This window comes from Bombus bifarius, unplaced genomic scaffold (genome assembly GCF_011952205.1).
Source record: "Bombus bifarius isolate JDL3187 unplaced genomic scaffold, Bbif_JDL3187 scf7180000010252, whole genome shotgun sequence".
Lineage (NCBI taxonomy): Eukaryota > Metazoa > Arthropoda > Insecta > Hymenoptera > Apidae > Bombus > Bombus bifarius.
Genome location: NW_022885576.1, coordinates 912,838 through 927,087, shown reverse-complemented (window position 1 = coordinate 927,087; position 14,250 = coordinate 912,838). Strand labels below are relative to the sequence as shown.

Genomic DNA, 14,250 nt, shown 5'->3' with positions numbered 1-14,250 from the left:
AAGCCTTCCCTTTGGAATTTTTGGAAAACCCCTTAACACTTTAATCTAGATACTACCATAGCTGTAATTAAGCAATTGTCGTCATTCCATCCGATTGTATTTGTTCGAGATTTGTGATAATGAGCTTGGGCTCGAGGCGACAACCAATCGCCGAACGTAGCCGCGGTCAAGCGATGAACGTTTTGTCTAATAAAGGTATGGAGTAATAGTATAGCTCTCCTTAAAAAGAAATAGTTGTAGCGGCGCTCGACAGTAAACATTCCAACAGTTTCTGTCCCGTGGCTCGCCACACGCAGACCCTATTCTTCGGGTAAGATCATTACCAGATGACGCATCTCCACAGTACATGCTCAGCTAGCCTTAGGACCCGTTACAAATCTTAAGGTTTTGTTAACTAAAGTCCTTCAAACAGTCTTTGTCCCAACTACGGGAAGATAGGGGAAATCTATCTTTTTCATGAGCGACGCTTCCCACTAGCAACCTTCCCTCAAGGGCGGTTAGCATCCTTCTCTAACCATCAACATGGAAATTGACCAATTAACAGCAACGTCAATTTCCTTCACTTTCTGAACGAAGGCTTTTCTCGACGAATTCGATGATCTCGTGTCTTTAGACACACCCCATCATAGTTTTCCTCTGCAGCATCATCGTGACGGAAAGTCATTGTCTCTCGTGAGGTCTCATTAGCGAGTTACATAGCGTCCTTACGCTCGGTGAATATTTTTCACGTTTGAACAAAGAGCTAGTTTAGTAATACTTATACCGTAGACAAGTAAATCGAGTCCGACTTAGGCTTTGGAAGAAAGTACATTTATTATCCCGTTGACCGCGGATTCGTTTCCGAACCTAAGACCATTGTCATTAGTGTCTCATCACCGCGGTTACTTGTCAATTCTGCAATATCCACAGTTGTACTAATAATCATATTTGTACTAGTAAATATCTTCTCCATTGCATAACAACAATGTCTAATCCAAATGAAGATTCGTTACACGCCCCTAACCCTAACCATAATGTGAACCCGACATATATTTATATGTACTAATTGTAAGACGAAGAATTTCTATCTTTTATGTTAACAAATATATGGGTACGTGTATATTTTTGGTAAAAAAATTTGTATTTTTCAAAATGCTGTAAAATGAAGTATCTTTCATACATTGTCGTAATATATTTCAAATTATATTTATTCTAATGTATTTACATAGTACACTATATTAATATAATTCATTAATACATAATGTTAACATAATCGTACTGAATAAAAGATTGATAGAGATGATTATCTTTATAAACAAGATTAAAAAGATTAAGTTTATAAATATATCAAGAGCAGAAACATTTTGTTCAATATTATAGTGAACAGTATAAATTAATTTTGTACATGTAATACAAAAAATGTAGCGACCCGAAAAATAGTCACCGGAGTACTTTTACAACATTGTGCTTTTTAAAAGAAAAATAGAAGAGATAAATGTATTCTATAACACATAGATACATTTAGTTTATCACAGGCAACCAATCATTTTTCAATTGCAGTACGATCTACATACATAGTACTTTATATTTTCCCTCCGATATTCATGAACACCAGTTTTTTGAAAACCTGTTACGCAGGATTCGCATACTAGCATCAATGGCAGCGTTCTAAAAAACATTTAAATCCAGCTAAAAAATTTTAGAATCAAACCTATCGGATATTATACAAAAGTTATGTTACCAGCAAACGACGCTAGAAGGGTTCGACTCGATACATATTACTATCTCTAAATATAAATAAAATCGAATTTTAGTAAAATAATTCTTTTTTACCTATATTCTTCTGTAGATTTTATATCTATATACGGATATAATTCCATTCAATTCCATTCGTATTCATACAAACGAAGCTTTCTATTTCATGAGATATTAAATATCTTATCTCGATATTAAATAGATTTCGAACAATAATATTTTATTGAACTCATGTTTCTAATATCGTATCTCATTAATCTTTGTTCGTTTGCAAAAATTATTAGATTATTCACCAGGATCTTCTCGCGCAATAATTTACTAACTAATGATATTAGTGAATTGACAAATTACACGTTGTAGATTATAAACTTGTCTTACGCAATTTACAAGCTTACGTGAGATAGGATAATCAGATAACTTGTAATTTATAAAATTCAATTTTGCTAATAACCAAACTTGTTGGTACTAAATAAGGGAATTTATTACTGTTGATAAGGGCTATGTTTTATATCACACTGTGAAGATTAAAGCATACCGTTAAGGTATCATAAGTGTGCAGCTTGATAATAACTCGCATAACATACATATTTACACACATAATCAAAAATTCTTTTGGTGAGAATTTATCGGTTCGATATTCGTGTACAAATTCCATTCTTTGCGAATTAACGATACGAGTCTCGTTAAACGATTCTAACTGTTTTAGTGATTTATGTGTCGTTGACAGTCATCGTGTTAACGACGAGCCTATTAATAATGCATAGCAAAGAAAGAGAATGGTGTCGAGGGAAGATCTGGAGGTCGAGACATAAACTGCCAAGAAGATGGTCACGATTGTGTGTGCTTACGCGTGCACGTGAGCCAACTTTCCACGATGACACCCACTTGCGGAAGACGATCAGCTCGCGGCTCTTCGTATCTCGATACCGTCTGCAATCTCGTTTAAGCTTTACGACACGGCACTTAACGTTCAGGCTGCCCCTGCGATTTTCTTTCCGTGGCTCCCAAGGGGTTCGTGGCCGCAAGCGAATTTCTTCTTGCCAAGCAAATATTCGATGCTCCGACGTAAACGGAGAAAGTGAAGATAATCGACAATGAGCTTTTTACTTTCAAGCGATAAAAAATGAACACTTTTAGGTTTCACAGTTGAATCCTTTATCTGTGAATGTATATTTCTCTTTAGTTTTTGTAATCCTTTCTTCACCATGGTTTCGTAATTATTTTCTTGAAACTGTAAAACTTGTTCTTTGTCCTATAACATATTAACATTTGTAACATATTATATAACATATTTGTTACATATTACATATTACATCTGTAACATATTATGTAGTATGTTACGTGTACGTACGTAGCATGTGAAAATATGAATCACTATTGATATGCATAAATTTTCGTTTCAATCTTATGCTACAATATTTCTTACAATGTTGAAACCCTCTTTGTTCGTTGAGTCAAAACGAAGAATGAAACGCACGAGCTCTAAAACCGCAGCAGGTCTAACAAATATATATATATATTTTTTTTTTTATTTAGTTGTTTACATTCACAATTTGTCCGATTTGGACATTTGGTAGAATTTTTTGGCTGAAATATATGTACATGATTTCTCCTAGAACATTAAATATATTTCGCCTAAAACGAGGACGAGAAATTTCAACGATCGTAAATTTAAAAATTAATGTACCGTTAAAAATCACGGTTGACCGGAAACATGTTCTATATAACAGCGTGTAATATTCAGAGTTAAGTTCATACGAAACAATAACTCAAAAGATACGAACTGGTATAGTAACAAGGCCGATGACGATTAAGAAAGCGTGCTTTGAGAGTCGGATGATTTGATTAATATTCGCGCGCGCGAGCGCGTTTACGGAAATCGTGGAACAGCTGATTTATATCCCTGTGTCCGCTTCAGAATTTCGCTTCAGAAGAGCTTACCATCGTGCCATTAAGGATATTCGGGTCACGCGACTTCTTGCCGCCGCATCACGTCGGCATTGTCATCGCAATCGTCTCACGGCGATGATCTGGCGATATTGTAGTTTTGATTTTCAAACCGAAAATCGTACGTTTTTCATTGATTACGATAAGAACAAGAATGATAACGAACAAGGTATTTTGAACAAGTCCGTTTGAAGATCACATGCGAAAAATACAATTTTTGTGGATTAATTGGTAAAAATAATAGAATAGTAATTAAATAATAATAATTAAATATTTGATAAAAATAAATATTTCTCAAAGTCTAAAAATAGTCGATTCTGAATGGGACAAAATGAGAAAATTAGAAATATATGCCATTAGCAGGTTACAAAATAATGGAAAATCCAAAGTAATTAATTTACGAGCTGAAAGTAAAAGTAATTATATGTTCATTAAGTATATGTATTGTATTTAATTGTTGCTCGACAATTTCATTTCCGTAAGTACATATTAGGTCGAAAAATAGGTGGAACGATCGATTATTTTCATTGTACGTTGCATAATGCCGTTAATTGTAAGTGCACCCGCGAAACGAATCGCTAACATGTGTTCATGAGAGAGCGTGCACCACATTTTATCGGCCATCTAAAATTCTGTGCAGTAAATAATTCTAACACCAATGAAACCGATGAAATAAAATTTGTAGCGCAATGATAATGTACAATGTACAGAACACTATTCCAGTAAATATTTTAAATTTCATAAAAAGGATTACGTTACAGCCAAAAATGACTTACTTTCGTTTGAAAACCATTCTTTTATTTATAGCGCGAAGCTACAATTTTTTTTTTTTTTTTTAATCTATATCGTGTTGATATTTGTGTAACATTTTTATATAACCATAAAAAAATGATAGCGTATATTTTTTCAAATTTTTATTAAATTTGTTTAACACTTTTATATAACCGTGAAAAAATAGATAACGTGTATTTTCCTAAATTTTTATTAAAATATCAAAATCAAGCATTTTCGTCCATTTTTCTTTTTGCATTATATGATTAGACTTTCGAAACCTGTCTATAATTTTACATTCCCTTGTTCAGTTACGCTGTTCTCACAGTTTTCAAGAATTCAGTCGCTACAAAATGGGGGAATTTGAAGACCTTTGAGTTTTAACATGCATGGAAAATTTTTTCGTCCAAACGTAACAAAATTGGAGGGTGTCGAAACAGAAAAAAGATGAATTTCCAAGTCTCCAAAATAGGAGAAATATTATGTTCTTGTTATAAATGTATTTCTCATAAATCTTCAATAATTTTTGCTACTAGTAATTAATTAATTAATTAACTTTATTGTTTTTATGAATATTATACAGCGCTGTGTAAAATAGTATTTAATATAATTTATTTTGCTTTTTGCATTTTCAGACAAATGTAAAAAAATAATTAGTAACAGTAAAATTAATTAATAATAATGATAATACTAAAAATAATGTATTTAAACTTGCGAGTAATATCGCACATAATTTGACATAATTTTTTATATAAAATAGCAAAGAAAAAGCTGGGAAATGAAAAGTAAAAAATTTCAAGAAATATCCTCGCTTCCTTTCTTCTCTTTATTTCCCTACATATTTTACGGAACACTCTGGACAAACTAATTTACAATGGCAGTACATTCCTCTAAGTGTAACAACAGTAGCAAGAAGTTAATATCCTACGCGTTCATAAGCTGGTACTGATCTCACCTTCGATAACGGAACTGTTATCTGTTTCTAGCATCTGTAGCGAGTAGTACAGAGTTAACTACCTACATCTGGAAATCTTCTAAAGTACTAAAATACACTAAAATAACAAAATATAAACATTAAAAAGAATCCAAATTGCAACTTTTTAACAAACATTAGAATCAATTATATTACACTCCATCAGCATTCGCTCAAAAGTTTGGAGCGTCCTTTACTCTTTGACTGGTACAAACTTTTTTGTATATTTCTTTGAGAAATGAAAATACACGATAATCACGAAAATAATCACGATTATAAAAAAATAAATAATGCAATACTATGAATAAAGTTTCTTTTTAAGGACATTGTTGAAATTATCGTTTACCTTTTAGCGAATATTTCGTTTCACTTGTTCAATTGTCAAAAGTGAAAATCTTTCTGTAACATTAAAAGCTGAAGTTTCTTTGATGTTTCACTTTGTTTTTCAAACTACGTAAATATAAGTTGTACTCGTATTTCACGATAGAAACAACAAAAAAGAATGAAAGGTAGAGAAACAGTGGAGAAACAAAACATTGATGGCCGTATCTGGCGAGAATAAATCAGTAAAAGAAGGATTTAGGTATCTGCTTGAATTACGGACGCCAGTGGTTAATCGGATATCGATCGACGTTTAATGATTTACAATCAGAAAAAAGCAAGTCATCGAACGACGGAACGTGCTTTTTTCGTTTGTTTATATGTTCATTTTCGACAAGTTGTTCCGATACGAAATCGATGTTTTGACAAATGACGAGGCATTTTACATTTATGATAGAAATTTTAACAAATCGCTGTTAGATTGCTGCAAAGGCAGTAATTATTTAACGATGACGATTTATAAGAACTATCGAGATTCGTATGTGTAAACTTTATTCAGGTAAAAGCGATTAAATTCTCAATAAATCTTGAGTATAATGGTAATTGGTTCCTTTTTATAAAGTTTTGCTAAGTATATTTCTATTTTTGTACTCTGGAAAATTAAACAACCGTAAGTATTAAAAAATATAGGCAATATCGTTGTATTTACGATAAAATATTTCTGTACATTTTCGCTTTATTTTATTTAGGAGTAAACGTTTTCCGTTTTCAGGTTATTGAAGGACATAACGAGTGGAATACTTAGTAAATATTTTATAGAAGCTGTTAATGTTTCGTCAATTTCTGTTAACTGTACTCTGGTAATATTAAGCAATTGCGAAGCTTGCGAAGCTTAAATATAATCACTTAAATAATAATAATAATATCGGTATACATATTGTAATATATTGAAATTTGAAATTACATCGAATCTAATTAATGAGGTTTAGATGATAAATTAGTAGTAAACACTATGATAAACTTTCGAAAAATGAACCACTTTTCGAGAAAGGAAGAAATTAGCTTTAATTTAATTCGAGATAATTAGTTGGGTAAAATACGTAAAAGTGATTATCAAACTTTGAAGTAATATTAATTTTCCTGAAACTTAAAATCTCATTTGCACTTCTCGAAGTACTTAAAATGATCTGTTGGGATAACTATTCGTCAGTAACGTGAATATCATGATCTGAATATTTCAGATGTGCAGTATCGCAGAAAGAGTAAAATATGCTACATTTTAATCCAGGATACGGCAGTCTTATGTATCATCTTCCAAATATCCAAATAATTGTTTGAAAACTTACAAAACTAAATTTATCGTTTCATAACGATTAAATTCCTTGAAATCTGCAACGAGTTCGAAGCAGATCTTCAACATTGACACTCGTCCACGTTCCAACCCGATTACATCGCGTCTCACTGTGACATGGTAATCACCGTATGACACGCATTGGGTCATCTAAGAAAGAATTCCAGTAGCTTGATCCCGCGACGATAGACATTCCGTTCTACTTATTCGCAACCACACGATAAGCAACGCTTGCTTGTATATACACGTATACACAAGACACTTCTAGTTAAGCGAACACTAGAAACTGTCTGAAGCTTGACGAGACAATACAATATCCACTTCCTGCTGCAGCAATTGGCCGTTCAGATCGCTCCACGTTACGATGACTATCAATGAGTTAGTTTATCACGTTGCTCGTTTGTCGATCAATAGGTTTGCTAATGGTCTGTCCGTAAGTGCTCAGCTGAAAATTTGATCAGCAATTTCCAACGCGTATTTATTCTCTACCTTGTTTTTAGGTACTATTTTAATTTCGTGTGTACGATAAAATATAACAACGAAGAGATTTATTAAAATTTATTAAAAATAAAATAAAATAAAATTCGAATAAATATAATTTAATACAATAACAAAGAAATTTCTTAACATTTCTATTCTATTTTAAAAGAAAAAACGCAAAAGGTATATTGTCTTATAAAGGAAAATTACGTACAATGTGTCAGATACGCTGAAAATTCAGAAGCACCGATTTACATACGTAAATTTCGCTAGAGCCCGTAGTAGCGCCCTAAAAGCGTCGGCGGAGAAGTGTCCTTGACTGGTCAGATTTATTGTCCTGCCTTATGCTTCATTTTTTTTTACCTCTTTCTTTTCGACAAATTTAAATACTCACCTTCCTGGTTAAGATTAAGGTTGTCCTCCCGATTCAGATCAAAGTCGAGAGTTGGGTTTAGGAAGGTCATCGGATGTTAAAATCAATTAAATTAATTGTTCGAATGGTTCAATTTGTGAATGTACTCACTGCAGCAACCTCGTTGAAATTACAGGCCCAATTTAATAAGTGAATTGGTGACATTTCATCGAAGTTCGTCGTTTCGCTATTTTTTTGTAACGATTTTTGCAATCGCAACTACTTGACACAACCTCCTTTTTGTTAAAAATCTATTCTACAATTAGGCATTATGGTTAAAAAGAAATTGTTTGTATTTTCAAACTAGAATAAATGATTCATGTTTTTATAGACTAAGCAACACAATATTTTTATTATCATCTCTTATACAAAGCAACAAATACAGAAATAACAAGAAAAATAGAACTCCGTCTATACAAACCTACCAGTGGACAAGTTGGATCATATAACAAGGTCATTCGCATGATAGGAGTCCGTCTGTTTTCCCTCACCACCTATAACTTTTCGTTAAGATAATAGTTCATTTCGTGTACATATAAGAGAATTCCACGATACATTTACATTTAAACAGATAATAAAGTTGCAAACTTGTATCGACTGCAAAGTATGTTCCACTGTTTACATCTTATTGTTGAACATTCATATAAGTAGATTGATGCTCGACGCTAGTTCCAGATGATAGCGGATCAGCTAGGATTCAATTAATCAGACACTATTAAAATTTCATTCGCATGAACGGAGTTTACATAAACGGAGTTTCATTGCGATACTGTGTTGAAATAGTTCGAATAACTGTACCTTAACGTGGAAATGGTAGTAGAGTGGGGGAAGCTCTGTGAGCTGCGACCTTGACTCGGCTAATATCGACTCAGACCATAGACCAACTGAGACTAACCCAGATAATTTTGTTCACAGATCGACACGCGAGACAATATCAGCTTCAGCAGTTGCGCGAGCAACAGCAGCGGCATTCTTCGAGGACCGACCACGTAGTATCTTCACCAACGACTCATTATGGCAGAGGCCGTGTCGAGACGAGAATATTGCCGCGGCGTAAATGTTGCGTATAAGAAGATCGATTGTTTGCCAACGAAACACGCAATAACCGAAAGTAATTTAACTGTAAAAGAACGGCCGGTCTGCGGCTCGCACATAAATTATGTCAAGAGTTCCTCTCACCGAAGGAGTAAAGCAGCAAGGCAGAAAAGGTAGAGAAGGCTACTAGTTCGTTCCTCGCTTTAATTAAGTCTAATTTAAAGTCGGTTGATTTCGCGAGGCGCACGACCGGTCCGCCACTTCCATTCAGTGGATCGACAGTGTTCCGATGAGTATTTCCTTTCCTCACCAAACGAGTCTTGAGTGAACGGTGATCTTTGGCTTTTAACCCTTCGCGCTGATAGATTGCGTTGTAGCAGGAAGTTAAAAGTGAACGTTCGTGCTTGAAACGGATCAAATTTAAGGAGATTGAAGGATTGAGTGGTATTGATTAGGTAATAGTATTCTCTTCTTCTTTCTCTTTAATTTTCTTTCTTTGTATTTTCCTGAAGTAAGGTAGAATTTTATTTAACTGAATCCAGGTATTTTGTATCTTAGTATCTTAAAGATATTATTTATGTTCTATACCATGGATGTAACGTCTTCGTATCATAACATATAATATCAGTTGCCCTGATGCTTCCTTGATTTATCAATGAGATTAAAGTATTATGCTTATAATATATATTTAATGAATTCTTACTTGTTTCTTGCAAATTTGATATTCAGTATTGTAGTTTGAACTAATTTCGTGAAAAATCATCTATTAGCTTTAATTTACAAAGTCTCTTTCAGTAGACTTTTATTCTCATTTTAAACAACTGTGTTTTTAACTGAGGATATTTAAGAAATTCTACATTTAAAAAGAGAGAAGACGAACTTACTTTAATTTCCATTATATTTTTTTAAGGAGATATTCTTCACGAGCTACTTGCAATTAGTCCTGCACCGACTTATACTGTTAACCTACTTCTCAGACAACTCCAAATTTAATTAAAATTTATAATATCTTATTTGTTGTACTGGAAAAATGTTCTAAAAGATGTTTTCGAACGACTAAAACGACTAAAAAACTAAAAAAAAATTCTTTCCCAAGTATTTTCAACAAAATTCCCATTCTTCTGTTTTTTAATTACGACATATAATATCCTGCTCATTTATTTTTAATGCCATTGTTATTTTATTCCACTTTTCTTTCTTAATCAGTTTAATCTCACGAACTGAAGGGTTAATCTGGAAAGATCACGAATCTCAAAGCATCGTACGAACAATGCATCGCTCTAGATTCTACACTGTATATTCGTAAATCTACACGCTGCACGTAGATTTATTACGACTACATAATTATTTTGAAACAATTACTGCCATCCAGCACTGCCTTTTACAAATTGTAATTAATAATAAGTTCTTAAAGCCAGGAAAAAGAAAGAGAGTGAGCTCAGTAGAGGAATTTCAGAGGTGTTTCTTTTTCACTATGTCTTTTTTTTTTTAATCTTTCTTTCTTGTTCTTTGTAATATACATATATATACATACATGTATTCGATACATAAATTTTATACATTTATTTTATCGTAATGTCGTTAGGATTACGTTACTCTTTAACAATGATATGCGAGTGGCGTGGAGGGGTATCAATAAATAATAAACGAAACTTCGCATACATTAAATCGTTTCATTGTGTTCTTTCTCTTTTATCCTTTTTTTTTCTCAGTTACAATACTTAAATATAACGCAATCTAGTTTTCCCCTTAGTGTGTTGTTAACTTCCGTTCCATCGACGTCGTCGATCACGGAGCAATCGTATCCTCGTTTGGAAAAGAGACAAAAAGTGCGCATATCGAACGCGAACCGCAGTTTCGATTGCCGTGGAGAGGAACATTTGGTGCAGTGCTACTCGATGATTTATTGATTTCGCTGCAGAGAGGTAATAGGCGTATTTTTTTCTGTTTCTCCTCGTTTCGAAGAAAAAGAAGAGAGGTATTTTTTTACGACCTTATTGACTTAGCGATCAAAAAGCGTTTTTTATTCCAATGTGTTTTACAACTTTGTTAATTTTGTAACAAAAAAGTGTTTTGTAACTTTGCCGATTTAGTAAATTTCGAGATAAATTCATAAATTAATGCTCGTAACACTGTCACTTTTCTATACTTTCCAATTTTGGAGTTGATCAATATGGCTTGAGAGTGGTTCATTTCTGGCAAATTTACCGAGATATACGTTTAATGGGCGTATAACTCGACAATAGACATGGCCTAATGCGATCAATACCCTTAATGATAGCCAATTATTCCATCAACCATACACAGCGTTGTTCGCCACCTTTTATGGACAGTATGTACTTACATTACAATTAGAAAGGGATTGCACCACAGAAGTAGCGTCATCCAGAAACACCGTGATCACGTCATTGGTGAAGTAGCGCGATATGTATGCGAGGTGTGAAATACAATTGAAATACTCGCAGCAAGAAGATAGATGAGGATATCTTTATTAATGGATGTGAAACTGGTAATTGAAACGTAGGTTCTGTAGGAAGATTATTAAAGACTTCTTTATTGGTGGGCTGAAGGTTTTAACGTTTCATTTGGTATACTTAGTTATCGATTACTGACCGAAATAATTATTGTTGTTGTATATATTTCGTTACGGTAGTTGTATGGTAAATTCATATATACAAGATATTTTGTAAATGACGGTACAATCAGATATGAAATGATTTTACGTAAAAAATTATGTCGAACATGTGGAATAAAATTTATTCATATGACGTTTCGCTTTTTAGAAAAGCTTTTAAATCTTGATAATATATCTCTCTAACCAACTCTTTTTTTTTAGAACTTCCTTTAATTATACCATCAGTTACAAAATATTTTGTATAATATATATGATGATGAAGAATCGAAAAAATAGGAAAGATAGACGTATAAAAACAAGAACAAACAGCGTAAAATACTGACGAACAATAAGTAGAGCCACCGATATTAACCACCTCTTGAGATATATACACTCTCGCCACTTATTATGCCGGTTTTCGTTCTTAATAGCCTATTGTCTAACAGCGCGGTTGTGAAGTATTCAGTACCTTAGCGACAATGTTATTCAGGAAAACAGGAATCTGGCGATGACAGAAGCATCGTCTGGAACTACACCGTATATACGATGGTTATACATTAATATACGTAAATCTGGTTCACGTGAACGCGAAAGCGTAGCTTGCACCAAGGGATTACCTGCTCGTGACGTAGATACATGAAAATTTCCTCGTAAAATATTTAGGATATACTGCGAAGTATTGCACGGCTATACTCACTGTTACCGATTAATTTTGGATAGTCTGTTGAAATCCAATATACAAGATACCTTATCCAAATGTCCAAAATAGAAAACATTACAGTTTGAAAATGATCTAGTTGAAGATTGGAGAAAAAATCTCGTAAGGCAGAATTAAACGACCTCGAATTGTAAGTTTTTTGGTGGATGAGTCGTTTTTATACGCAGTGCAGGCAATGTACCGCTGTAGTGAAATCCAATTATCCTAATTATATTGATAAAATTTAAAACAAATCTGAAAATATACGTATACAGAAATTATTTTAAAGAAATGAAGGACCAAAATTTTATTTCTTAGAAAATATTGTTCTAAATCCAAATATCATTTCATCGATTATCTATTCCATTTTTCCATCCTATTTGTTATTATTGAATTTATTAAAATGTCCTCTATATTATGAAGAAACTTATATAGAAATGTATATACATCACATAAATGTACGAATAATGCACATAGGTGTAAAAAGTTTTTTTTATATAATTATATTTATATATCTAATAATATCTTATATTAATATCCATTGTTTATTTTGTCACAATAAACAAAAATTTTGAGGCGGGCTGTTTTTCTTGGAATAAGTTAAAATATAGTAGTAATAGTATTACAGTATAATAAAATTTAGTTATGAGAAAGTAAATACATTTGGTTAGGCTCCGTGATCATCGACGATCGTTCATGATGGAAACAAAAGAAAAAAGATCTTCTAACTGTTTTCTCCTGACTCGTTTTTATTATTTCGTTCTAAAAATTACGGCTTCGAACGCAGTCAGCGCTTATCGATATAATTGAAGGTATCACAAACTTTTGATGACCTCTAATTACATTTACCATATATTGTCCCTATGCTTATTAATTAATTAAAGTGATTTAATCAATAATCTCGATTATTATACTCCTCGTTCCATGCTTTGATCGAGGTCCAACAGGGTGATTTAACCCTCAAAGTGGAACATCGTGATGGTATGTAGGTAATTGAAGCGTTTGAATATTTTATACTTTATAAAGAAAGTTAAATTCAAATTTGAAAGTTTTCATAAAGTTAATTTCGAACAGATTTCGGAGACGGTGGAATACATTTTACACTTGAAAATTTAACGTACTTTTCTTAACGCGTAATTTACATATTCTTTAATTTAAAAGATCTTAAAATATCATATGATACTTTCCAAAATGTAAATCATTTACAAATCTTGTAACAATTTCTTTGGTACCATAAACGTTATGAATTTCCATATTTTTTCGATTAACCTACTTTCATTTTAATCGAATTTGTAAAATACAATATGCATATATATTGCCTCCCAAAAACTGCAAATTGCTATAACATGAAAATTACGTTTGTACCAAATCTCCATTTACTTTATTACACGATGTAATTTTCTAGATTTATCTGTCATCAAACATATCTAAACTTTTTCAGTAAGAAAATTTTTGCAATGAGATTATAAAAAGATGAAGCTTATATAATTTTTTCCAAAAATGTCCAACATGCTTCTGTCAAAATGCCACGATATTCCAGTTGAAGAATTAATCACCTTCTTCCAAAACTTCTTCCCATTCTCACGAAATCATCATTCTTCATACTAAATTTGAAATTTCTCTACCCAGCTACCAAATAGTCCCTTTTCTCGCACGTTCTTACATCTTTAAGATCGACGTCGCCGACATTTGATCGCTTGGAATTCATTGCTCACGCGTGAACATCACATCTAACACGCTAACCTCGCTCCAATCGATGATACCGCTCGTCGAGCACAAATGACACGGTGTACACGAAAAGATCTGGCCCTTCAATTTTTCACGTTTCCAACTAATCGATAGTTTGGATGCGCCTTCCACCTGCCTCGGAAGGGTACCGAGGTACGGAGGATTAATATCTCGTCGACTTTTAATG

General features: G+C 32.9%; 1 protein-coding gene across 1 annotated transcript in view; it reads left to right on the top strand.

The window, feature by feature from the left end:
- The window catches only part of LOC117216183 (fibrillin-1-like), an 87,642-nt gene extending 77,558 nt beyond the window's left edge, over window positions 1-10,084 (top strand). The window contains exon 21 of the mRNA XM_033462732.1: window positions 8,905-10,084. Coding sequence (XP_033318623.1) covers window positions 8,905-9,059 — 155 coding nt within the window. The 3' untranslated portion in view covers window positions 9,060-10,084. The remainder of the gene's footprint in view (window positions 1-8,904) is intronic.
- The last annotated feature ends 4,166 nt before the right edge of the window (window positions 10,085-14,250 follow it).